We start from the raw sequence: 26,698 nt of genomic DNA, 5'->3' as shown, positions 1-26,698 counted from the left end.
GTTGGAAAGTTGCAGCAACAACAACAATGTCTAGGATATTGGGGGGGGGGGGGGGGGGGCAGGGCCAGGCTTCGAATGCTGTTTCAGACTGACTGAAAAGGACCTTAATGAAAGAAGCACCTGTATGGCTCACTGTTTTGGCAGAAAACTAGGGACAACTAGTTAAGGTTTAACTACCATTTCTAACCCAAAGCACCAACAATGTTTTCATTACACATGTCAAAGAACACAATCCTTCAGTGTCTTAAAACACAACAACAACCATATCACACATACATGTACATAACGTTAGTCAAGGTAAGGCATTGGTATCAGTTTTAGTAAGTGATCTTTGAGATTAGTATCCTACTGTGTGGGGGGGACTAAGAGTCGCGGTGTTGACCCAACGGACTGTGATGTTGAGAAGAAGTTAAGAGATGATTAATTAACTGTATTTCCTGCACCTCGGTTGACTCACGTCTGCCACCAGAAAGTCAAGGATAACACGAAGAGCAAACAAACACAAATAAATCCAAGTGCTGAAGGACTAGGAAATTATACAAGAAATCAAGATGGTGGTTTGGGGTGTTCATTCGTTTCAGTAAAAGGGTTCATATCATAAGCAAATACTGAAGCGATCTCATTCCCTGTGTGGGTTGAGAAGGGTAAATCATAATATTTATCATCATCATTATCCTTCACTTCCACCTCCTCATCATCATCATTTATTCATGCAGTGATGTGAGATGGCATGGAGAGAGGCTGGATTTTCCAATCATCTTCCTTCACTTTCTCCCACTTCATTAAATCTAACCCTCCATCCCCCAACCCTCTCAGTGTATTCCCTTGACCCCCACCGCCTCTCTCCCTCCCTCCCTCCCTGTCTGCTCCACCTGCCAGTCCCTGTGTAGGCAGCTGCTGCCTGCCTGCCCGGCCTGGCCTGGTGGGAGCCCTAATTGGAGCAGAATGAGCCACTGTCCAGGAGCATATGGCCCCCAGGCCTCCTGCAGGACAGCGGGAGACCAGGGCACGGCCTGGCAGCCTGGCGCCATCACCAGGCATGCAAGCTGGGCCAGCCTACATCACGCAGCACCGCTTCTTTCCTACCCCCACCTCCTACACTGAGGTCTGGGTCCCACAAGCAAGCATACAAGGCCCTTCCTCGTCCTCCATTCGGCAAATCAGATCATGACTCCGTACTCTTGCTTCCTGTTTCAAAGCAAAAGCTGAAACAGGAAGTACCTGCGATTCGATTAGTTTGGAAATGGTCACTAAAATCAGAGGATATGCGAGGATATGAGGATATCCGAGGATATGCTTCATTTTATGCATGCTTTGACAACAACAATGAGCCGGGAGTGAAGGCGGTCACCGACCCAGAGGACTGGGTGATCTCTGAGGCAGACGTGAGAAGGGTCTTTAACCAGGTCAATACCCGCAAGGCCGCGGGCCCCGACAGTATTCCAGGGCGCGTTCTCACAGTAATTTTCAACTTCTCCTTGTCCCAGTCTGCAATCTCCACATGTTTTAAGATGACAACAGTCACCCATGATCAAAACAACTCTAAGGCTTCATGCCACAATGATTACCACCCTGTAGCACTCACTTCCATAATCATGAAGTGCTTTGAGAGGCTGGTTACGGCACACACTATCTCCATCATCCCAGCCACCCTAGACCCACTCCAATTTGCATACTGCTCCAACAAATCCATAGATCACGCAATCTAAATTGCTCTCCACACTGCCCTCAACCACCTAGAGGAAACAGGGGGGGGGGGGATGAGCATGCCCCCATCCACATCGATGGGTTGGCAATGGAGCAGGTAGACAGTTCAGTGTCCAAACCACTAAAGATTTAAAATGGTCCAAACACACCCACACAGTCTAGAAGAAGGCGTGACAGTGCCTCTTCCCCCTCAGAAGGTTGAAAAAGTGTGGCATGGGCCCTCAAATCCTTAAAAGGTTCTACCGCTGCACCATTGAGAGCATTTTGACTGGCTGCATCACTGCTTGGTATGTCAATAGCACCGCCCTTGATCGATTGCGCAACAGAGGGTTGTGCGAACAGTCCAGTACATTACCGGGGCCAAGCTCCCTGCCATCCAGGACCTCTTTGTCAGGCGGTGTTTTTTTTAAAAGGCCTGGAAAATCATGAAAGACCCCAACCACCCAAAGCCATAGACAATTTTCTCTGCTGCAGCACGGCAAGAGGTACCAATGGGCTTCTGACACCAACATGCTTTTGAACAGCTTCCATCCCCAAGCAATACGACTAATAAATAGCTCACAAAATAGCTACACGGACCGAGTTTACCTTATATCTTTATTGACCTTTTATTTCAGTCTCTATGCACACTCACAGGGTCCTACACACTCACACACACTGTCACTCCAACACACACACACACACACACACACACACACACACACACACACACACACACACACACACACACACACACACACACACACGCACACATGCACACAAACACTCACTCACTCCATAATTTCCTCACTCACACATAATATGCACATACATTTATTCTGACTCCACACCCACGCACATACAAGAGGCTGCTAATCTGTTCATCTTATATCCTGCTGCCTAGTCACCTTACCCCTATACTGTACATATCTACCTCCTTCACTCCAGTATCCCTGCACATTGTTCATATGGTATTGGAACTGACTTTTTAAATATATGCTTACTTATTTAATTTACTGTGTATTACATATTTTCTTTTCTTATTTCTCAAGTTTTTTTTTCTAGTAATACATCGTTATTGATTATTGCATTGTTGGGTTTTGAGTTTGCAAGAAAGGCATTTCACTGTACTTGTGCATGTGACATTAAAACGTCAAACTTGGGTCGGTTTGTCTTTGGGATCTGTCCTGCCCTGTTAGAGAGGTAATGGGCCAGCATACATCACACATTGCATCACCTTTCCAGATGTGTTTGGCTGTCTATCTTTGGAGGTATTGGGATTGGCTAGAGTGGAATGTGATTCTATAAACTGTAGGATCTGTACTTCTGGGTGCTCTCAGCGGTTCTAGTCTCATCATAGACAGGGAGATGTAGGTGGAGCTCATTCTTGAGAAAAAGAGAAACATTTTCCAAAACTGTCTGCACTCGCCTGCCACCCTCTTCCTCCGTCTGTCTCGGGAAGGAAGGAGAGGTAAGGTCATAACAGAGAAGGCATGACTTTCTCCATCAGAGATGGACAGGGAGGGAGCGATGGGAAGCCACATTGAGTCCACTCAGTCTAATGAGAATGGGAGAGGGGGGGGGGGAGGGGGGCAGTCCTCAGCCGAGCAGCAGCAGGCAGACTTAATGATTAATGAGAGCATCCCTGTGTCTGGGAGCATTTAGTAGATCTGAACGACCCATGGCTGACCGACCAAACGCTGGAGCTGCAAGGTGTCACAAGGTGTCACTGGGCATCACACACATGCAACCACGTGCATACTCCTGGAAATGCACATACACATAAATATAATGAACAAATGAACATGATATCACATATACAATACATGCACAATACACACTAGTCACTGAAGGTACAGTAAACCACCAACCACTCACCTGGTGATCTGAAGGTCCAGGCCTCATCATCATCAAAGTGGGTGTCCCCGGCCGTGAACCTCTCTCCTGGGAAGAAGGCGTGTGCCACGGTGCCTCCCGGCCCATCAAAAGGGTACCCGTCGTTGTGGTCGGCCTTGGTGAAGTCGATTTGGATGTCTGCGTCGTTGCCCGCAACTTCATGGAAGTTGAGGGGGGAGATGTCACTCCAGACCTTGAGGGCGTAGTACATGAGAGCTCGTACCGTATCTCGACCTAACAGAGGAGACTCCTTAGGAAAGGTACGAATCCTGGAGATGGAGAGGAAGAGAAGAGGGAGAGGGGACCAGGTGGGAGAAGAAGAGAGGAGAAGAGGAGAGGATGAGAGGAGAGTGGAAGCAGATGGAAGTAGGAACAGGGAGAGAGGAGGGCCAGGCAAGAGAGGAGAAAAAAGATAGGAGGAGAGGAGGAGAGTGTGAGAGGTCAAAATTAAAAATTAGAATACAGTACAAGTACACTGGCAGAGCTGCATTCACTGTTCAACAAAATGTTAGCTGATGCCAAAATATTGCCAGTTCATGCATGACTACAGGGCTTGTTTGCAGATACCCACTGATTGTATCTCCTTTTCCATTTCATGGCTTGGTGAGCCCTCGCAGCTGGAAACACATTGACCATAGTGTTAGAATACATCAACATCTTTGAACTGAGTTGCGGAGAGAGAGGAGAAAGACAAAATATTAGATTTTTTAGGAATAACTTTTGAGGTACCCCCTCCCTCCCCTCTCTCTCTCTCTCTCTCTCTCTCTCTCTCTCTCTCTCTCTCTCTCTCTCTCTCTCTCTCTCTCTCTCTCTCTCTCTCTCACTGACTCACGCTCTCTGTCTCCCTATCTCCCCCATCTCTCTCTGCCTCTGCTGCAGCAGTAATAGGATTTGAATAAACAGTGGAGCAGTCATACTCTTGCCCTCTCTATCCCCTCTCTCTATTTCCTACCCCTCTTCTCTCACTCTCCTCTGTGTGTATTTGTCCAAACCGTACAGAGAGTGATTGGGAACCCACTGTGCCACTCCCACACACACATCCCCTCTCCTGCGAGGGCCATTTGGCCTCTCCACCCCAGACCAGATCAGTAGGAAATGTATGTAAAGTTCACCTGTTAAAGCTTGAGGCCCGCTAGGAGTCCCCCACACACACAGACCCACACACACAGACCCCTACACACAGACCCACACACACAGACCCACACACACACAGACCCACATACACAGACCCCCACACACACAGACCCACATACACAGACCCCCACACACAGACCCACACACACAGACCCACACACACACAGACACACACACACAGGCCCACACACAGACCCCCTGCACACACACAGACACACACCCCCCCCCCCCCCCAGAGTGGGATTCACTTAGCTAGCCATCCTCCATTCTCTATCCACTAAGACCAGAACTATCACATTCCCAGCAACAACCCCAGACCAAACACATGCTCAATAGCATTATTACAGGTGCTTGGTCAGCCATAGTGTAGGAATAGCAACTTGCTAGCCAAGGTCAGAGGCAGACTCCCCTGCATCACAGATGCACCTTAGAGACTGCTTCCCTATGTACAGAGTCTAGATCTGACAAGCGAGGTATGTGATTTCTTTGAGCATTCAATATGGCTCAGTGTTATTGTACAGTCATTGTTGATGTGTCGATCATTTTGGACCCCACTGTAAATAGATACATTTTTTGTTGTTTTGGCTCTGTACTCAAGCACTTTGAATTTGACCGGATAAAATGATTATGTAGCATGTCTATGTATCATATGCAGACTGTCAGCTTTAGTTTGAGGGTATTTTCATCCACATCGGGTGAACCGTTTAGAAATTACATCACTTTTTGTACATAGATTCCCCCCCATTTTAGGGGACCAAAAGTTTTGGGGAAAATTCACTTATATGTGTATTAAAGTAGTCAAAATATAAGTATTTGGGCCCATATTCCTAGCACACAATGATTACATCAAGCTTCTCACTCTACACACTTTTTGGATGCTTGCTGTTTGTTCTGGTTGTGTTTCACATTATTTTGTGCCAAATAGAAATAAATGGTAAATCAAGTCTCCCAGGCGCAACTCAAATGTTGACTCTTCGTTTGCAAGTCCAGTCACAGCTCCTGCGCTCCCATAGTCTGATGACTCAGAATAAGAGTGGGGGAAAAAACATAGAATGTTGAAACAAAGTAATTTTTCTCTTTCTCACTTAAATCTCTCAGCAGGACTAACCTCCCTAGCCCTGATATGAAATGAGCTGTCTTTCTCTCTTCATGGAAACGTATATATGCAAAGATGCAGATTCTCTCTACTGACATTTAAAGGATGTCACGGATTCTTGCTTAACAAGTACCTCTTCCTCCTGATTCGGCTCACACCAAGGCTCAAACCCAGGACCTCTGCTTTGAAAGCACATGTGACCGCCCTCCCAGAGCCTCTTGCCACTCTTATCAGTTGCGCCACACAAAAAAGCTAGCTGATCGGCTATTTGGTGGCGCAAGTGGGGACACATCCCCATGTGCCACACACACACACACACACACACACACACACACACACACACACACACACACACACACACACACACACACACACACACACACACACACACTCACACTCACACTCACACTCACACACACAGTACACTAAGGACCTGGGAAGAGTTGCAGGAGTACTATTTGAAAAATGTGCCAATTTGAAGGCTAGAAAAGAAATTGCAGCTCGCGACATGTTTAATTAAAAGTAGCTCTCATGCTAGAAAAGGTTGGAGACCCCTGCTCCAGAGAGATCCCTGACTGAGTCTCTGCCAGCCCTGACCGAGACAAGTCTTCTTCTCTTTGTTCCTTTTAAAGGGACTGCCACCTCTGTCCTGCAAAACTGTCTAGGGCCGTGGAAAATAATAGGAATTATCGCTGACACAGGGACTTAACACTAACTCTATCCTTTAACATTGACTCACTGGGCTGAGTTTATTTTATTTTACCAGGCAAGTCAGTTAAGAACAAATTCTTATTTTCAATGACGGCCTAGGAACAGTGGGTTAACTGCCTGTTCAGGGGCAGAACGGCAGATTTGTACCTTGTCAGGTCGGGGATTTGAGCTTGCAACCTTCCGGTTACTAGCCCAACGCTCTAAACACTAGGCTACCCTGCTGCCCCTGAGTAATAAATTAGAGTTAAAAAAGATCATCGCTAAGTTAAAATGCAGTGAACTTGTGAGGTTTAAAGATAGTGTCCTTCAGCAGGATAATACCCGTCCCTCGATAAATCCTTTGTCAAGAGTGAGTCCCATCTTCCTCCATCTCCCTGTCAGAGTGGCTATCCCAGCCGTCAATCACGGCTATAATGATGACAGCACAGGGAGAAGGGTGGAATTGATGTGGTGTCCCCTCGTTATTAGTATCACTTTATGGTAACACCCTCATCATTAGATCACCCAGCTATGGTACAATGACGATGTGATGGGGCTTCCTTAGGTTCCTTGGGTCTGTCCTTTGGTTCGCATACACCCGACTCTCTCCTCCCCTACTGTATCCCTAAAATATATATTTCCTTAACACTTGTGTGTGTACACCACTGAACATATGTGACAACCTATACTGTATCCAACTTATCACTCTTATCCATGCTCTTTCTCTGATCCATTGTATGCATCAAGTCACTCAAATCCAAATAGGAACCAGAGGGTACACTAAGGTCATGGTGACAGAGTGACTGATGCTTATAATGACTGTCTCCTTCCTCCACTGCAGCATGTTAACCCCGGCCAGCCAGCCAGCTGGACTAGACAGACAGTACAGGGAAGTTGAATCAGAGCTTGAGACCGACAGACAGACAGACAGGAAAGTGAATTAGAGCAGTAGACAGAAAGACAGACAGATAGACATGGACGTGAATGAGAGCAGTAGACAGACTGACAGAGAGCGAGAGAGAGAGAGAGAGAGAGAGAGAGAGAGATTGAGGGAGGGAGGGAGGCTGCTCTGCTTTCCCCACCTATCTGTTCAGGTGATTAATACATGTGCTAACGAGCAGGAGGCTGTCTGCTGGGGGATAATGGGCTAACAGTGTGTGATGAACTGGACTGTGTGTGTGTGTTTGTGTGTAGGTATGTGCTTTTGTGTGTCATTAGGAGGCCATGTCTTCTGTCTAACAATAATGTGATTTATGCTTGATTCAGCAGGCTCTGTGCGGAGGGGGTGACGCTAATGCAGATCCTCCGAAACCTAGCAGAGGCCAAATTGAGCTCAGTACAGCGATGCCGTGCGCCGATTTATGCTTGATTCAGCAGGCTCTGTGCGGAGGGGGTGACGCTAATGCAGATCCTCCAAAACCTAGCAGAAGCCAAATTGAGCTCAGTACAGCGATGCCGTGCGCCTCCCAAATTTTGTTGATGGTAGGTGGGGGCGGTACATCCTGTATAAACACACTCACATTCTTGACAACTTTTCACAACAAACATGGAGAACTTTGATGAAAGGCGTTCACAAATATAAATATCTTTAGGATACCTCGTGTAGGGATTTGAAAAACATGAAAATGCAAATAGTCTGGGTAGCCATTTGATTAGATGTTCAGGAGTCTTCAGGCTTGGGGTGAGAAGCTGTTTAGAAGCCTCTTGGACTTAGACTTGGCGCTCCGGTACAGCTTGTCTTGCGGTAGCAGAGAGAACAGTCTATGACTAGGGTGGCTGGAGTCTTGGCAGGAAGCTTGGCCCCAGTGATGTACTGGGCCGTACGCACTACTCTCTAGTGATGCAACCAGTCAGGATGCTCTTGACGGTGCAGCTGTAGAACCTTTTGAGGATCTGAGGACCCATGCCAAATCTTTTCAGTCTCCTGAGGGGGAATAGGCGTTGTCGTGCCCTCTTCACGACTGTCTTGGTGTGCTTGGACCGTTAGTTTGTTGGTGATGTGGACACCAAGGAACTTGAAGCTCTCAACCTGCTCCACTACAGTCCTGTCGATGAGAATGGGGGCATGCTCGGCTCTCCTTTTCCTGTAGTCCACAATCATCTCCTTTGTCTTGATCACGTTGAGGGAGAGGTTGTTGTCCTGGCACCACACGGCCAGGTCTCTGACCTCCTCCCTATAGGCTGTGTCGTTGTTGTCGGTGATCAGGCCTACCACTGTTGTGTCATCTGCAAACTTAATGATGGTGTTGGAGTCATGCCTGGCCGTGCAGTCATTAGTGAACAGGGAGTACAGGAGGGTCCTGAGCACGCACCCCTGAGGGGCCATGTGTTGAGGATCAGCTTGGCGGATGTGTTGTTACCTACCCTTACCACCTGGGGACGGCCACCAGGAAGTCCAGGATCCAGTTGCAGAAGGAGGTGTCTAACCCAGGGCCTAAGCTTATTGATGAGCTTTGAGGGCACTATGGTGTTGAACACTGAACTGTAGTCAATGAATAGCATTCTCACATACATGTCCCTTTTGTCCAGGTGGGAAAGGGCAGTGTGGAGTGCAATAGAGATTGCCTTATCTGGGGCTCTGGTAGGACGGTATGTGAGTCTAGGGTTTCTAGCTATAATGGTGTTGATGTGAGCCATGACCAACTTTTCAAAGCACTTCATGGATACAGACGTGAGTGCTACGGGTCAGTAGTCATTTAGGCAGGTTACCTTAGTGTTCTTGGGTACAGAACAGTGTTCTTAGCCCTGAATCACTACGAGTGGTGCGTTTTAAGAGGTGCAGACCAATTTATTGGATGTGTATGACTCACTCCGCTATCTTCTGCTCCCCGAAGCGCAAGAAGTATTAATGCTCTGACTTCTGTGGAGGCTGAATCGCCATAAACGCTGTAAGCCACTGCAGGTGGCGGATTGACCATAAACCGGCTCTAATACTGGGGCTGTTCCGTGTTCATGTCGCAACAGCTAGGTCCACCAACCTCCGCTCTCCCCAACCAATTAATCTTCATCCTCACACTAGTTAGTTCTGAAATCAGCCTATAATGGTGTCCTATACATTACTCCAGTCAACGATAGCGAGTCTCATGAACACGAGGCATTATTACTGGATTTACCATGATCATTGTTCCATACTTCTCACTGTTAAAGGGATGCTTTGGGATTTTACTTCCACAGTCAGATGATCTAGTGGATACCATTTTTATGTCTCTGTGTCCAGTATGAAGGAAGTTAGAGGTAGTTTCGCAAGCCAATTCTAACTAGCGTTAGTGCAATGACTGGAAGTATATGGGTATCTGCTAGCATGCAGATAAAGGGCCTCAATGCCAAAATCCTGAAATATTCCTTTGAGTGTTGTCTCACAGGTGATCTTATGACGTCAAACTAAAATCAACCAGTCTCATACTTAAAAAAAAATGATACAAGGACAACAAAACAACACAAGATCAATCCTTATTTTGGTGTTTAAGATACGGTATTATATGTTTGATAGAGCCTGCTTTGGACTGGCTGTGAGCTCTGCCTCTGCTATTGATTATGTTACAAATACCCCTTCCTTCAATGAGTCGATATGGTAATCCAGCTCAATAGAGAATAACCTTCGCTGACAGGCTTAGGCTGCTAGCTCACTAACAATACTATAGGCCACAGGAGGTTGGTGGCACCTTAACTGGCTCGTGGTAATGACTGGGGAGGAATATGTGGAATGGTAACAAATACATCAAACACATGGTTTCCAGGTTTCCATTCAATAAATATAGACCTATCGTTGCTAAATACGTTAACTTGAACCCATTTGCAGTCCACATTGTTCTAAGTAATTGCATGTCTTCAATAGCATTCACACTGATATAGAGGCTCGGCCTACTGTACATTAAATTATGTCTGAGCATGGACATGCCAAACATTGTCAATAAGCAAGATTAAATTCATTCTTGATAAGGCCTAAACAAAGCGAAACTGCATTTTGTTTTAAATATGCTGTGTCACACTTACAGGCACCATAACTTCGACACGTGGGCATATAATATTAAAAACAAAGCAGACTCTGTTTTACTCACATCCAAACTTCTCACAGTAGCTGAAAAAAGATACAACTTGTTAACGGTACACGTTCCCCAAGGGGAACCACGCCCCCCCACTCAACTCAAACCGTGACGCACAGAATGCCAAAATATTCTTAGAAATATTTAACCTCCACACATTAACAAGTCCAATAGCACAAATGAAAGATAAACACCTTGTTCATCTACCCAGCGAGTCAGATTTCTAAAATGTTTTACGGCGAAAACATAGCACATATTTATGTCAAACCACCACAGACACACAGACGATATCCAGCCATTTTGTCAAGCAAAAGACACAATCACAAACGCAGGATTAAAAGAAAAATAATTCACTAACCTTTTGAAAATCTTCATCAGATGACAGTAATAGGACATGTTACTCAGTACATTTGTTTTTTTTTCAATAATATGCAATTTATATCCATAAATCTCCGTTTACATTGAGCTACGTTCAAAAAATGCTATAGAAATGTACGGAGAAATTATAGAAAGCTCCGCCAGATAATGCCAGATAACAGCAATACACATCATAAACTTTGACTAAATATACATGTTCTACATATAGTTAGAAAGATACACTGCTTCTTAATGCAACCGCTGTGTTACATTTATTTTTAACGTTACAGAATTTGTTCACTATGCAATAATCTGAGGCGGCGCTCAGACATAAGCAATATTTCTCTGCTATGTTAGAGTCAACAGAAGAACGCAACTCTCCTCAGACGATGTGAAAAAAAGAGTGCGGTGTCTTCAATTGCGCCCTGACGCGCGCAGCTAAATTCTCGTGACACTTCAGTATTTTGCCCGCCAACCGGTCAAAGCTCGAGGGATTTTCTTAATTACGCGCCCCATTGAAAGAACACAGCACGCTGAAGACACAGAAACTGATCCCAGATCCGTAGCTGGTTGGGAAGGGTGGGGCGATGACGTCAAAGTTGGGGTAACTTTCCTGATGAGAGAGAGAGTTTGGGAGAATGGCTGCCCTGTGAGTTCTGCTTTACATACAGACATAATTCGAACGGTTTTAGAAGCTTTAGAGTGTTTTCTATTCAGTAAAAATTATTATATGCATATATTAGCAATTTTGGACAGATTTCTTTTCTGTTTACTATGGGCACGCAATTCCTCCAAAGGGGGCAGTATTGTGCATAGCTTTAACAGGATAAAGAGTAAGGGAGAATGTCCACTCACCGTTGTACTGCTCCCAAAAAGGCCTACGTTTTCTGAACATAATCGGAACCAATCTCACAGATCACATCGCATTCACACATCTCCAGAAGTTGCATGAATGCGCGCGGCGCATAAAATCAGGAAGGTGAATCATTCTAATAAGATTGGTTGTAATAAAACGAAAAATGAAAAACAAGTAATCTGTTTATAAAAATACAAATACATTCTCTGTTCAAATATTTTTCATTGAACACACACACAAATGGTGTATAGGTATTTTGTAGAAAAGACAAGGATGAAATTCTTATCTAAACATAAAAGAGAAGACAGAAACAACAAAACCCAGAGTTCTGGGTCCAAAGTAAATAATAGAAAACAAGGACATGTAAACAGAAAGAGGGGAGATGTCCTCTTACCTCCCCACAGCACTGAATGGTCCAAGTAAGAGAGGAGAGGCTGACACTTTCAGACACTCACAGCATGATCAGAAGCGTGTCTGGGGTCAATTGAAGTCTCTAGAACTTCAGAGACTATCCTAACAATTCCACACCAATAACCATAGAAGTTAGAGCAAAGGGCAAAGCAGTGGAATAGTGTACCCTGCACAGCATGACATTTATCACACATAGGGGAGGTATCAGGAAATATCCTATGCAGCTTAGGTTTTGGAATAGTGTAATCTGTGTAAGATCTTGAATTGTATGAGACGGTGTCTGGAGTTAATGGAGCAGGTGTGGATATACTCCAAGCTCTCTTCCCAGTCTGCTACAGAAATGTTAGTGCCTAGCTTTTCTTCCCATTTTGCCTTAATGGCATCTGTAGATGGTGTGCTAACAGATTGAAAAGCATCATATAGACGAGATATTAGTTTGCCTGAGATGGGACAAATGTTGATGCATCCGTCAAACATGGAAGGTTTAGCATTTCTAAATGTAGGAAGATGTTTTTTTAACATAGTCTCTAATCTGTAAGTATCTGAAAAAGTTACTTCTGGGAAGATTATAGATTTCCTTCAACAAATCAGAGGCAAAGGTCCCTTCTATATATATTGTAGATCCCCTGTGGTATTGATCTCTCGTTCTCCCCATCACTCAAAGGTGTTATCAAGGTTAGAGGGGGTAAAGGAGGGAATCCTGGCAACAGGGAGCAGGAATGATATTGGTGTAGGGTCAAAGTGGACTTTAATTTCCTTCATGAGAATTGATTCTATATCCTGAGAATGTACCAAACAAATTAATCAAATCAAGAATAGCTGGAATACTAGACTGGGGTTCTGTTACATAGAGGAGAATGTCATCTGTGTATAGAGAAATCTTATTTAGAGTATCTTCAGTATTATAGCTGTGTATTGCTGCATGAGATCTGATCGCCTGAACGAGAGGTTCAATAATTAGAGCAAAAGGCAGAGGCAACAGCGCACAACCTTCCCCCTCTATAAAGGTTAAATCAGGGCGACAATGATTGGTTATGAGTATTCTCGCACAGAGGTTCCTATATAAAAGCTGGATTCATTTTGTGATCCCATCTCCAATATTACATTTCAGTAGGACTGTGAATAGATAGGACCACTCAACTTGGTCAAAGCCCTTTTCGGCGTCCAGAGATATAACGGCAAGGTCCACTTGGGTAACCTCTGAGAATACATAATGTTGAAGAGGCGCCTGAGATTGAAAAATGAGTTTCTGTTAGAGATAAAACTAGTCTGGTCCGAATGTACCAATTTTCCCAATAAAATGCTAAGCCTATTAGCCAGAGTTTTTGCGCAAATCTTTTGGTCTGTATTAAGGAGAGATATTGGTCTGTAACCCTACCACTTCCGTATCTTTACCCTTTCTATGAACAACTGTAATGAACGCCTCATCGAAAGTAGGTGGGAGATCTCCATCCTCAATGGCCTGAATCAACATTTTGTGCAGGTAGGGATAATATTGCTGAATGTTTTATAGGGAATCCATCTGGGCCCGGGGTCTTGCCACTCTTTAGAGATGTAATTGTTTCTCGAATTTCTCCAAGAGATATTACCTTATTCAGGAAGTTGGAATCTTCCTGGTTCAGGGCAGGGAGATTACAGTCCTCCAAAAAGTTTAGCATAATTAAGGGATTAGGATCTGCTTTCGATGTCTCGTAAAACTGACGAAATCTGTCATTGATGTCCTTGCGGGAAGAGAGTAATTCCCCAGTTGCAGATTTAACTTTGTGATCATTCGGTCACTCTCAGTTTTTCGAAGTTGTCTGGCAAGTAATTTGTGTGGTTTGTTACCAAACTCAAAATATTTTTGCTTGGCATAGAGAAAATATTAAGCAATTTTATTTGAGAGAATCTGATTATATTCAAATTTCAAAGTGTTAATTAAAAAAAAAAAAATCTCCATAGATGGATGGCTAGCATTCTGTCTATCCAGTAAGTGAATTTGTCCCTCCAGTTCTTCCAGCAGTTTTCCTCTGTTTTGCCTACTCCTGGCAGCCTGAATGGAGATGATACAGCCTCTCTCAAATAAGCCTTCACTGTTTCCCACAATAATGCTGGGGTTAGTCTCTGTGTTGTCATTGGTACAGTGCCATGCAAAAGTATTCATCCCCCTTGGAATTTTTCCTATTTTGTTGCATTACAACCTGTCATTTAAATTGATTTTTATTTGGATTTCATGTAATGGACATACACAAAATAGTCCAAATTGGTGAAGGGAAAAAAAAATACTTGTAAGGACCAAAGCGCAGCGTGGTACGTGTTCGTCATGTTTATTCGAAACTGAACACGAAAATGCAAAAACAACAAAGAGACAACCGAAACAGCTCCGTCAGGTACAACACACACTAAACAGAAATCAACTACCCACAAACACCAGGTGGGAACAGGGTACCAAAGTATGGTTCTCAATCAGAGACAACGATAGACAGCTGCCCCTGATTGGGAACCATACCAGGCCAGACACAGAAATACAAAAACATAGAACGAAAACATAGAATGCCCACCCCAACTCACGCCCTGACCAAACTAAAATAGAGACATAAAAGAAGGAACTAAGGTCAGGACGTGACAGTACCCCCCCAAAGGTGCGGACTCCGGCCGCAAAACCTAAACCCATAGGGGAGGATCTGGGTGGGCATCTGTCCGCGGTGGCGGCTCTGGGGCGGGACGTGGACCCCACTCCACCAAAGTCTTGGCCCACTTAGGTGGCGCCTTTGGAGCAGCGACCCTCGCCGCCGACCTCGGACTGGGGACCCTTGCAGTGGGCCCCGAATAGAAGGGTGACTCTGGCAGCGCCGGAGTGAAGGGCAGCTCTGGCAGCGCCAGAGTGAAGGGCGGCTCTGACAGCTCCTGACTGACAGGCGGCTCTGGCAGCTCCGGACAGGCGGGCGACTCTGGCAGTGCCGGACAGGCGGGAGACTCTGGCAGCTCCGGGCTAGAGGGAGATTCAGGAGGGAGGAGACGGAGAGACAGCCTGGTGTCCTTGGGGGAGGCACAGGATAGGCCGGGCTGTGGAGGCGCACTAGAGGTCTCAGATGCGGGGAGCTGGGATGTAGCGCACCGGGCTAAGAACGCGTACTGGAGATACCGTACGCTCCACCACATAACACGGTGCCTGACCAGTACGATGCCCGCCATGGTAGGCACGTCTTGGAGAGCTGTAGCACTGAGCTGGCACAGGACGTTGTTGGGGAATAATCAGAATTGTTGGGTAACATAGATAAGATGTTTTATATTCATCATATGCTTATGAGTTATTTCTCATGAGAATGTATTTTGTTGTACTATAGTGGTGGCCATTGGCAGTTATCTGTTCTATGTCAAGACTAAGTTGCATGGGCCGCAGAGAGGGGAGAGGTCAGGGGTCATCATGTGTAAACATATCTTTTGCTCTTTTGCTCCACTGTGTCGGTGTGCCAGTCACTCCCTATTTTTCCCATCGGGGAAAGGAGGACGGCAGTGTCTGGAATCATTCTGTGCTCACTCTTTGTTGACCTATAGGGTCATTCTCCTCTCCGTGAGTTTGTCCAGGATTGGTTGTATTTAGAAGTGGTTCTATCTAAATGACAATTTGATATATATCATAGGGTGGGGGTAATGTCTTGGTACCATCTTGTACCAAGGACGAGATAAGAGCTTTGTTTAGGAGACCAAACTGAACGATAATTTATAGCCAACTCTGTCTGACTAGGGGATATTCCTCTGAAGTAAAGTCTTTCTCTGTGTAAGTTCCTAAGACCTGTGTTTTGTCATGTCGTCTAGGAGGGGGTGGATCTTTGCCATAAAGGAACCCATTTGCCATTATGTTGGGGACTCTCAACTTTTCATTAGAGATACTGAACTGTTGAAAGTCAAAATGCTATTGCAAAAGCTTAATTATTATTAAAAGTGAAGATTAAGCATAACTCTGACTCGTGTGATTTGCCCTCTCATCATTTGGTAATTAAGGAAATTTCCATGACATTTGGCGACGGGGATGGGATGTGAATCTTCACTCGGTGACCGCTCCTGACGACCTAGGTAATCGTGCACAAGGGATCCCTCAAACTCGGGATCTCAGGGAGACCACACTTCGGGAACGGAGCAGATGGACCAACCTAAGATCGGAGAGGCAGCGAGCCGAGTGGATACCACATCCACATGTTTTTCCATCGACAGGGGCTGGGAAACTGGTCAGAATTTAAGGAATGTTGGATGCCGATAAATGCAGGGAAATTCTTGAGGGAAACCTGTTTCAGTCTTCCAAAGATTTAAGACTGGGATGGAGGTTCACCTTCCAGCAGGACAAAGACCTTAAGCATACTGCTAAAGCAACCCTCAAGGGGTTTAAGGGGAAACAGTTAAATGGAATGGCCTAGTCAAAGCCCAGACCTCAATCCAATTGAGAATCTGTGGTATGACTGAAAGATTGCTCTACACCAGCGGAACCCATCCAACTTGAAGGAGCTGGAGCAGTTTTGTGCCAAGCTTATAGAGACATACCCCAAGAGACTTGCAGCTGTAATTGCTGCAAAAGGTGGCTCTACAAAGTATTGACTTTGGGGGGGGGGTGGATAGTTATGCACGCTCACGTTCTGTTTTTTGTCTTATTTCTTGTTTGTTTCACAATAAAACATATGTTGCATCTTCAAAGTGGTAGGCATGTTGTGTAAATCGAAATGATACAAACCACCCCCAAAATCCATTTTAATTCAAGGTTACAAGGCAAAAAATAGGGAACGCCCAATTTTTCAGTTTTTGATTTGTTAAAAAAGTTTGAAATATCCAATACATGTCGTTCCACTTCATGATTGTGTCCCACTTGTTGTTGATTCTTCACAAAAAAATACAGTTTTATATCTTTATGTTTGAAGCCTGAAATGTGGCAAAAGGTCACAAAGTTCAAGGGGGCCAAATAATTTCGCAAGGCACTGTAGATTCAGTTGAAGTCGGAAGTTTACATATACTTTAGCCAAATACATTTGAACTCAGTTTTTCACAATTCCTGACATTTAATCGTAAAATATCCCTGTTTTAGGTCAGTTAGGATCACCACTTTATTTTAAGAATGTGAAATGTCAGAATAATAGTAGATAGAATGATTTATTTCAGCTTTAATTTCTTTCATCACATTCCCAGTGGATCAGTTCATAAGCCTACTTCTGGTGAAACTGGATTCAAATAAAAAATCATAAAAATGATGGATATTAAACATTTAGGTACATACAAGTGTCTTATATCGGTTGAAAGCTTTACATTCTTGTTAATCTAACTGCACTGTCCGATTTACAGTACATTACAGCGAAAGCATGCCATGCAATTGCTTGAGGACGACGGCCCACTTCAAAATATTTTTCCACCTGCACAGGTTGCATGAATTCACAAATAGCGATTAAATATTCACTTACTATTTGAAAATCCTCCTCTGATTTGTCATCCAAAGGGTCCCAGGTATAACATGTAGTGTCATTTTGTTAGATAAAATCCTTCTTTATATCCCAAAAAGTCAGTTTAGCTGGCGCCATCGATTTGAGTAATCCTCTCGTTCAACATGCAGGTCAAAACACATGTCTATTTACTCCTCAGATACCCTAAAATGTAATCAAACTATAATATTTCTTACGGAAAGAAGTATGTTCAATAGGAACAGGTGCGCCTTAGCAGGTGAGTCTTGACTTCATTGCGCGCCCAAACATGAATTTCCAAGACTGTTGTCCTGTACTAAAACTCATATTTCTTATTCGTTTGGGAAGTTACAAGCCTGAAACCTTGAGCATAATTTTTTAAAATTTTACTAGGCAAGGTACAAATTCAATTCAATGACGGCCTAGGAACAATGGGTTAACTGCCTGTTCGGGGCAGAATGACAGATTTGTACCTAGTCAGCTCGGGGATTTGAACTTGCAACCTTTCGGTTACTAGTCTAACACTCTATGCACTAGGCTACCCTGCCGCCCCATAGATTGCTGTCACCCCGTGGAAGCCATAGGAATTGCATCTTGGGAGCTAGAATTCAGTATGCCCCTTTAGTTTCCATTGTAAGAGCATGGTCTCTCAAAAAAACAATTCTGGTTGGTTTTTCTTTGGATTTGCGCCTTACATATCAATTGTGTTCATAATTTTAACATTTCTACAAACTTCAAAGTATTTTCTTTCCAATAGTACCAATTATATGCATATCCTGGCTTCAGGGCCTAAGCAACAGCCAGTTTACATTGGGCACATGAGTCAGGCAGAAACTGAGAAAAAGGGACCTAGCCCTTGGGTCAAACGTTTCGGGTAGCCTTCCACAAGTTTCCCACAATAAGTTGGTTGAATTTTGGCCCATTCCTCCTGACAGAGCTGGTGTAACTGAGTAAGTTTGTAGGCCTCCTTGCACGCACACACTTTTTCAGTTCTGCCCACTAATTTTCTATAGGATTGAGGTCAGGGCTTCATGATGGCCACTCCAATACCTTGACTTTGTTGTCCTTAAGACATTTTGCCACAACTTTGGAAGTATGCTTGGGGTCATTGTCCATTTGAAACACCCATTTGCGGCCAAGTTTTAACTTCCTGACTGATGTCTTGAGATATTGCTTCAATATATCAACATAATTTTCCTCCTCGTGATGCCATCTATTTTGTGAAGTGCGCCAGTCCTTCCCGCAGCAAAGCACCCCCACAACATGGTTGCTTCACGGTTGGGATGGTGTTCTTCGACTTGCAAGCCTCCTCCTTTTTCCTCCAAACATAACGATGGTCATTATGGCCAAACAGTTATATTTTTGTTTCATCAGACCAGAGGACATTTCTCCAAAAAGTATGATCTTTGTACCCATTTGCAGTTGCAAACTGTAGTCTGGCTTTTTTTATGGTGGTGTTGGAGCAGTGGCTTCTTCTTTGCTGAGCGGCCTTTCAGGTTATGTCGATATAGGACCAAAGTTCATCTCTAGGACTCGCGTCTCCTTCCTGAGCGGTATGATGGCTGTGTGGTTGCATGGTGTTTATACTTACGTACTATTGTTTGTACAGATGAACGTGGTACCTTCAGGAGTTAGGAACTTGCTCCCAAGGATGAACCAGACTTCTGGAGGTCTACAATACATCTTCTGACGTCTTGGCTGATTCATTTTGATTTTCCCATGATGTCAAGCAAAGAGGCACTTGACATACATCCACAGGTACACTACCAGGTGACTCAAATAATGTCAATTAGACTATCAGAAGCCTCTAAAGCCATTACATAATTTTCTGGAATTTTCCAAGCTGTTTAAATGCACAGTCAACTTAGTGTATGTAAACTTCCGACCCACTGGAATTGTGATACAGTGAATTATAAGTGAAATAATCTGTCTGTAAACAATTGTTGGAAAAATGACTTGTGTCGTGCACAAAGTAGATGTCCTAACTGACTTGCCAAAACTATAGTCTGCTAACAAAAAATTTGTGGAGAGGTTGAAAAACGAGTTTTAATGACTCCAACCTAAGTGTACGTAAACTTCAGACTTCAACTGTATATACACACAAACATTTATTCCAAAAACTAAATTAAAATATTCACATAATAATAATAATAATAAAATGCTAAGAGAAAAAAATAAAGTATATAGTATAAATAATAATTATATGTACACACACCTACAAATATATACACAATTACCACAGGAGGCTGGGTGGCACCTAATGGGTAGAAGGGGCCTGTGCAATGACAGAAGCAGAATTGCACAAAACTCCAACATGATATCCAGGTGTCTGATGCCACCCCATCTGCCCCGCCCCAACCATCACCACCAGTCCTCTGCCAACAATAAATAAAAGGTATGCTGATAATAATAATAATAGAAATAATAATAATACAAGTTTTAAACAAATAAATAAAAATAATAATACAAATGCATATATAAATAATAACTAGATAATGCAAGACTTGAGATATTCATAAATAAATAATGAAACAAACCAAACATAGGGGACTAGAAGAATATCCATCTGAAAGTGTCATTGATCGAACCTGGCAAGCCACTCGAACAGGCATCCTCTAACCTCCAATGACAGGGCAGTCGTCAAGCCAGAATGAAAGTGAAATGAAAAGTGAAATGAAAGCTCTGACCGCCCTCCATTGGCCCGGCAAAGTGTCTAATATGTCCGAGAGCAACAATAAAACTACAGTCGGCAGCCCTTGCTGAGACAGTTTAATAAGATTTCATCCGCTATGGCACAGTATGGATTTGAGTCCATGAGCAGACTCTAACACACAATGACAAGGTGCTCTAACCCGTACGGGTGATTGCTGTATATTCCTGAATAAACTTCTCTGCGTCCAAAACCGAGGAGAGCCAAATCTTCTCACTAGAAGGGGGGGGGGGGGGTAATTCTGAGTCTGGCAGGGAATAGCAAGGCTGGGTGAAGATGGAGTTTGTAGAGTTTGGTCATGACATCTCTGTAGCCGGCGCAATGCTTTGCTACATCGGGCGCATAATCCTCATAGGAAAGGATGTCCTTTATGTAACAGGTTACCCCTCATTCAAGCCTTCAGCAAGATAAGATCCTTGGTCTTGAAACTGTGACAACAGAGGATGGGCGAGGATGTTGGCCCGGTTGGCACGGGGACAAGAGATGATAACTGGGCGAGGAAGTTGGCCCGGCCCTGGCACGGAGACAAGAACGAGATGTGAACGGTCCAGCAGCGGATCTGAAGCCAAAACATCCGATCCCATTGTATCCCTCAATAGCTTGGTGAAGAAGTCGGTGGGGCGAGAGCCAGCCTCCACTCCCTCTGCCTGACCAACAACGTGAAGGTTATGACGTCTGGACAAACCTCTAGGCCGACCACTTTCACAGAAAGCCCCTGCACATTCTCCTGCAAGGATGTGCATAGCTTCTCTAAGTCGTCGATCCTACCAGAATTGAATTCAGAAGCCTTCTCAAGGTCCACAATACTCTGAAACCTTTCAAATGGTGTCCAGTTCAGCAATAGTAGCCTTAAACAATTTAGTCCTCCCAGAGCCCGAATAAGTTCTGAAAGTGTCACGTTAATTACGGGTGCCTTCCGCCATGTCGGTCTCGTTGTTTGGTGGGGAAGAGGCCTCCGATGAGGATTTATTGTCCTTTAGTCGCCTATTACCCAGCATGTTCACATAAAATGTACAATATTGTACTAGAAAGAAACAAATGTTGTAAAAAGTAAAGTAGGTTAAGTTAGAATGTTTCACGAACACAGCCGTTCACTCCAACATGCTAGCTCCGCCCCTTCAATCTGTTTTTTTGAACAACAACAATAAATAAATGTAAAATGTAACGACATCGTAAAGTCGCCAGGATACAAAGACTCTTTGTTATAGTAGGGAGGGCCTAGGGTTTGAACATATTAAACGGAAAACAAGCAATTGTTACAGGTTACAGATAACTTCTAAATACGATGGGCGTAACATGTAGCCTACATCATGGAGGGGGTTTAACGCACGAGACCTGCATGGCTAAAATAATGTGGGCCTGCCTACAATGCAGAGATAAAAATGGAATGTCTACTCACTGTTTTACTCCTCTCAAACTTGATATTTTATAAATCTTTGGTGATTTAAGATTTATTTTCAAGCGGTCTCAGGAGCCAAACCCTTTATCGACAGTATTGACTATTTCGCGATTGCATTGGGTATTTAAACTAAATACAAAGTATACATGCATCAAAGGCACATTAGTCTACTCTTGATCCATGCGAATATGGACAGTGTGCGTCATGGCTGGATAGGCTGTGTTTCCACTCTCAATATTCAAGTCATAACCAACTGCGTTACCTCTAAAAAAAAGTTTTTGTTTGGTCTTAAATATACCTACCATCGCTGCCTGAAATTAGAACTTTGGATCATGTTGTAAAGAACAAGTCAAACATATTTTCACCCCTCCCATCTGAGCGCAAGTGTGCTGATAGTTGACAGTAAATGACAGTTTTTAGATGATGAAATAGCAAACTAATGTGCGTTTGACACTAGCGCTGCCTTAACGCCAGCTGAAAATAGCTCCCTACATATCTATATGTGGAACTCTATTGAAGTGTGGACTTCCCTGAGTGTGTTTGTGTGTGTGTGTGTGTTTGTGTGTATGTGTTTGTGTGTGTGTGTGTATAGCTCTCCACACAGCTCCCAGCCAAGTCCCTGCCCCATGATCCTCTGCTCTACACCAGCCCCTTATCACCAGCGCTCTCAAACAAACCATTAAGGAACATTATTACAGTGTTTGAGCCCTGACCTTACTCTCACTGGGGCTGGTAGACCCGAGGCCAGTCTGTGACTGAGAGCAGTAAGTAGAACTGACTGAGAGAGAACTTCACCTGTTTAAAGAACTTCTGTTGACTCTTTAGATGACTGGAGGAACATGGATTCAAGCTTCTTTTCTGGGATGCTTTCATTTGCACGGAGCAGTGAGGCAAGATTGGGTTTAAGTCAACAGATAATCAATGGGTGCTACTTTCCAAACCCCCAGGTAAAGAAGCATATAGAAGATATGCTTGGTCTCTGAGCTCTACAGCCCAAACCAATAAATCTGTGAGAGAAAACTCCAGCTCTCCATCCAGTGAGCACAGTGTTTTCAGGACTCTGTACAAATCAGTACTAGTGTTAATACAAACACATTCTCCCTGGTCTCAACAGACAGTCAGGCTGCCAGCAGACAGTAGAGGTGAGAGGAGAGCAGGAGCAAGCAGACAGGAGCAAGGCATATGATTGGCACTAGAATGCAGGTGAAAGAAGGAGAGAGGGAGAGAGAGAGAGAGAGAGAGCACGAGAGAGGGAAAAAAGGAAAGAGATAGATACAACTGCAGGATCTGTCAATGAGGGGGAAGAAAGATGTGTGTGTGTGTGTGTGTGTGTGTGTGTGTGTGTGTGTGTGTGTGTGTGTGTGTGTGTGTGTGTGTGTGTGTGTGTGTGTGTGTGTGTGTGTGTGTGTGTGTGTGTGTACATGTGTACGTGTGTACGTGTGTACGTGTGCATGTGAGAGAGGCTATGTAAGGTGTCAGCAACTTATGCACGCACACAGAATTGTTCCATACGCACAAAAAGCGTATTTCTCTAAAAGTTGGTGCACAAATGTGTTTACATCCCTGTTATTGAGTATTTATCCTTTGCCAAGAGAATCCATCCACCTGACAGTTGTGGCATATCAAGAAGCTGATTAAACTGCATGAGCATTATACAGGTGCATCTTTCGCTGGGGACAATAAAATGCCACTCTAGAATGTGCAGTTTTGTCAAACAACACACTGCCACAGATGTTTTAAGTTTTGAGGGAGTGTGCAATTGGTATACTGACTGCAGGAATGTTCACCAGAGCAGTTGCCAGAGAATTGAATGTTCATGTCTCTACCAACGTTGTTTTAAAGTATTTGGCAGCACGTCCAACTGGCCTCACAACCTCACACCATGTGTAACCACGCCAGCCCAGGGCCTCCACACCTGGCTTCTTCACCTGCGGGATCATCTGAGACCAGCCACCCGGACAGCAGATGAACCTGAGGAGTATATCTGTCTGTAATATAGCCCTTTTGTGGGGATAAACATATTCGAATTTGCTGGGCCTGGCTCCCCAGTAAGTGGGTCTGGCTCCCAAGTGTGTGGGCCTATGCCCTCCCAGGCCAGCCCATGGCTGCTCCCCTGTCATGTGAAATCCATAGATTAGGGCCTAATGAATGAATTTAAATGTACTGATTTCCTTATATGAACTGTAACTCAGTAAAATAGTTAAAATTGTTGCATGTTGCAATTATATTTTTTCTCAGTATAGTAATGGTTTCACCCTTCCCTCCCCCTTGCTTCCCTTCCCCGTGACCCTGGCCTGCACACACATCCATCTGCAGTCCAGCACAGCGGTCCGCATGCAGGGACTGTTTGTACAATGTTTCACCCATTTCATAAAGTAACCTCACACATCCAACGCTGATCCTCCCTGAACTCCAACATGCCTGCTCAACACCATGTGCATCATTAGCCATGGACTAGATTGTACATGCAAAGCAGGTTATGTGTTCCATACCATCCCTGGTACCATACTCTCTACCATACCCAGTCCACTCTACATCTCCCCGGTCAGCCTCACACTGGTAGCACACAGACTGACGTTGTGGCCAGGTGGGTTTATTCTATTGTAGTGTACTGTACCTCCAGGAGAGGTGTCTCTTGCTCCACTTGTTCTGGGGCGTCAGGGCTCGTCTTCTGCGGCCCACCACCGCCTCGGTCTCAGACAGGTCCGGGAGGGAACACCTCGGGGTCTTCATCAGGCCCAGGGTGGCTTGGTCTGAGCAGGGGAACAGATACGCAGATGTACACGTTCATATTGAGTGGTAAACTAGTGAGCATGTCGACCCATTAATCAATTAAAGCTGTATTGTTTTAGCAGAACATAACAAGACAAAGACAAAGGCAGTGTGTGCATACGTGCCGCACTGACACACACACACACACGCACACACACACGCACCTAGCACTCCGGTCTCCTCCAGTCCTCCAAACTTCTGCATAGCTTTGATGGCTTTGGTCAGGGCCTCCTTGGTCTGGAGCTGTCCAGTCACCGGGTCAGGGGGTGGGAGATACCCAAACTTACTCAGCCAGTCCTGGAGGAGACAAAACAGGAAGTGTTAAGGACCATTCCAGCCATTCCAAACCCCTGTGAATGTGTCAGTGTTATGAATGTGTAGGTGTGTGTGTTTAAACATCTACAGTATATATTTGATGTGTTTGAGCAAATGCATGAGAATATTTGAGGTTATACAACGGGTATGTCTAATTCTAGATGCTGATTGGTTAAAACTGGATTCCAGCAGGTGTCTATTCCATAAGTTTCCACCGGCTAAATCTATGACGCTAAAATGCCTATTTACTCTGTTCCATCTGACTGCGCAATACAGTGTCTCATCATCCCAGCCAGGCAATTTATAAACTTAATCTCCACTGTAAAAAGCTTCTAGACATTATCTCAGATTTATTTTAGACTTACATTTAGTTTTCAACAGCGGAGATTTGTATGAACCTTGCTGTCTGTCTCTCTGACATTTGCAACATTGTTTAAATATTGAAATTCAATCTCCAGCTATACCATAGTAATGAACGTGCCAGGATTTGGGACAAGACAGTCTGGTAGCTTTTCTCAGCTTGTCGAAATCATGAATCAGCATCAGTTTTGTGGATATATACAAAGAAATCCCATTAGAAAAACACAAAATGGAGTTAGTTTGCTGTCATTCCAGATTCAATTTGAAGTGATTGCTGTCTAAGTTAGTTGGTTAGCTTCTCTGAACAGTGTCCTGGCGGGAGAACAAATTTCCTATGCCAGGCAAAATCGTGCATCATTAGCTCATTGTTATAGATGTATTCTGTTATTCTGGCTGCACTGTTTGATGTGACTGTGTTAGCCGAAGTTGTCTAGCTAGCAAGCGAGGGATAAGAACATTGGGAAAGGGAAGGGAAAGGGGAAGCCTAGTCAGCTGCACTAATCTGAGAGTTAATCATGTCTGGCTAAAATGAAAGTTAAGTACTGACATCCTCTCTAACCACTCAAGCATTTTCTCCTCCATCTCTGAGCATGCAGTCAGAGTTGGTTAGTTTTAAATGGGCTTTTGATCAGCGTGAGTGATGAACGACTTGCATCGATAGCCAGGACCCCCCCTTCTATTGACAACACTCCACAAATTACCCAAATTGCTTTGTGCTTACACCGCAATCCTACCGATGATACGTGCCTCCCCATCCATGGTATTAGCAGAGTTCCGGGCTGCAAACTGGGAAAAGTTTCTGGTGCAACTTTAAGAACTCTTAACTTTTACTAGGAAGCGCATGAAGTTACGTTTTCTATTCAAAAGGTACAAATCCTTCTACCTCATAAAATACATTTAAAAAATAATTTGATTTAAACCAATTCATAACTCCAGCTAACGAACAAAACTTGAAAGTTAGTCACCATGACTACACTAATCAGTGTGTGTGTGTGTGTGTGTGTGTGTGTGTGTGTGTGTGTGTCTCTGTGCGCAAGCATGTGTTTGACATCTCAAGTCTTGGAGTGTGAAAGCGAAAAGTGACATTCTGAAAGTGTTGATTCTGTGAGCTATGTGTTTGCACAACAGCAGTGCTGTCAAACTAAACCCGGGGCACTCTGACTTCCTGCTTGCTTAACTCAGCAGCCAGCTCACTACATATTTGGGCGGCAGGGTAGCCTAGTGGTTAGGGCGTTGGACTAGTAAGCGAAAGGTTGCAAGTTCGAATCCCCGAGCTGACAAGGTACAAATCTGTCGTTCTGCCCCTGAACAGGCACTGTTCCTAGGCCGTCATTGAAAATAAGAATTTGTTCTTAACTGACTTGCTTAGTAAAATAAAGGTAAAATATAAAATATCACCACGTGGATACACAGCCACTGGCCCAGAGCCTCATTCCATTGCCTGACCTATGGAAGCCAATCTAACACATCTAATAGCTGCAAAGGCTACTGAAGGAAAATGGAAAAAATTGGCATCTATAGCAGCTGAATTAGAAGAATGACGACATCAGCAT

At 44.3% G+C, this 26,698-nt stretch overlaps 1 protein-coding gene across 1 annotated transcript in view; it reads right to left on the bottom strand.

Moving 5' to 3' along the window:
• Positions 1-26,698, bottom strand: part of LOC135544520 (matrix metalloproteinase-17-like) — an 80,836-nt gene that overhangs the window by 13,494 nt on the left and 40,644 nt on the right. Inside the window, exons 2-4 of the mRNA XM_064972193.1 lie at positions 24,635-24,767; positions 24,316-24,451; positions 3,565-3,851 (exon numbers count right to left, since the gene is read on the bottom strand). Coding sequence (XP_064828265.1) covers positions 3,565-3,851; positions 24,316-24,451; positions 24,635-24,767 — 556 coding nt within the window. The remainder of the gene's footprint in view (positions 1-3,564; positions 3,852-24,315; positions 24,452-24,634; positions 24,768-26,698) is intronic.

This window comes from Oncorhynchus masou, chromosome 8 (genome assembly GCF_036934945.1).
Source record: "Oncorhynchus masou masou isolate Uvic2021 chromosome 8, UVic_Omas_1.1, whole genome shotgun sequence".
In the NCBI taxonomy this organism is placed as follows: Eukaryota; Metazoa; Chordata; class Actinopteri; order Salmoniformes; family Salmonidae; genus Oncorhynchus; species Oncorhynchus masou.
Note: the sequence above shows the minus strand (reverse complement) of the source record. Positions and strands in the feature narration are given on the sequence as shown.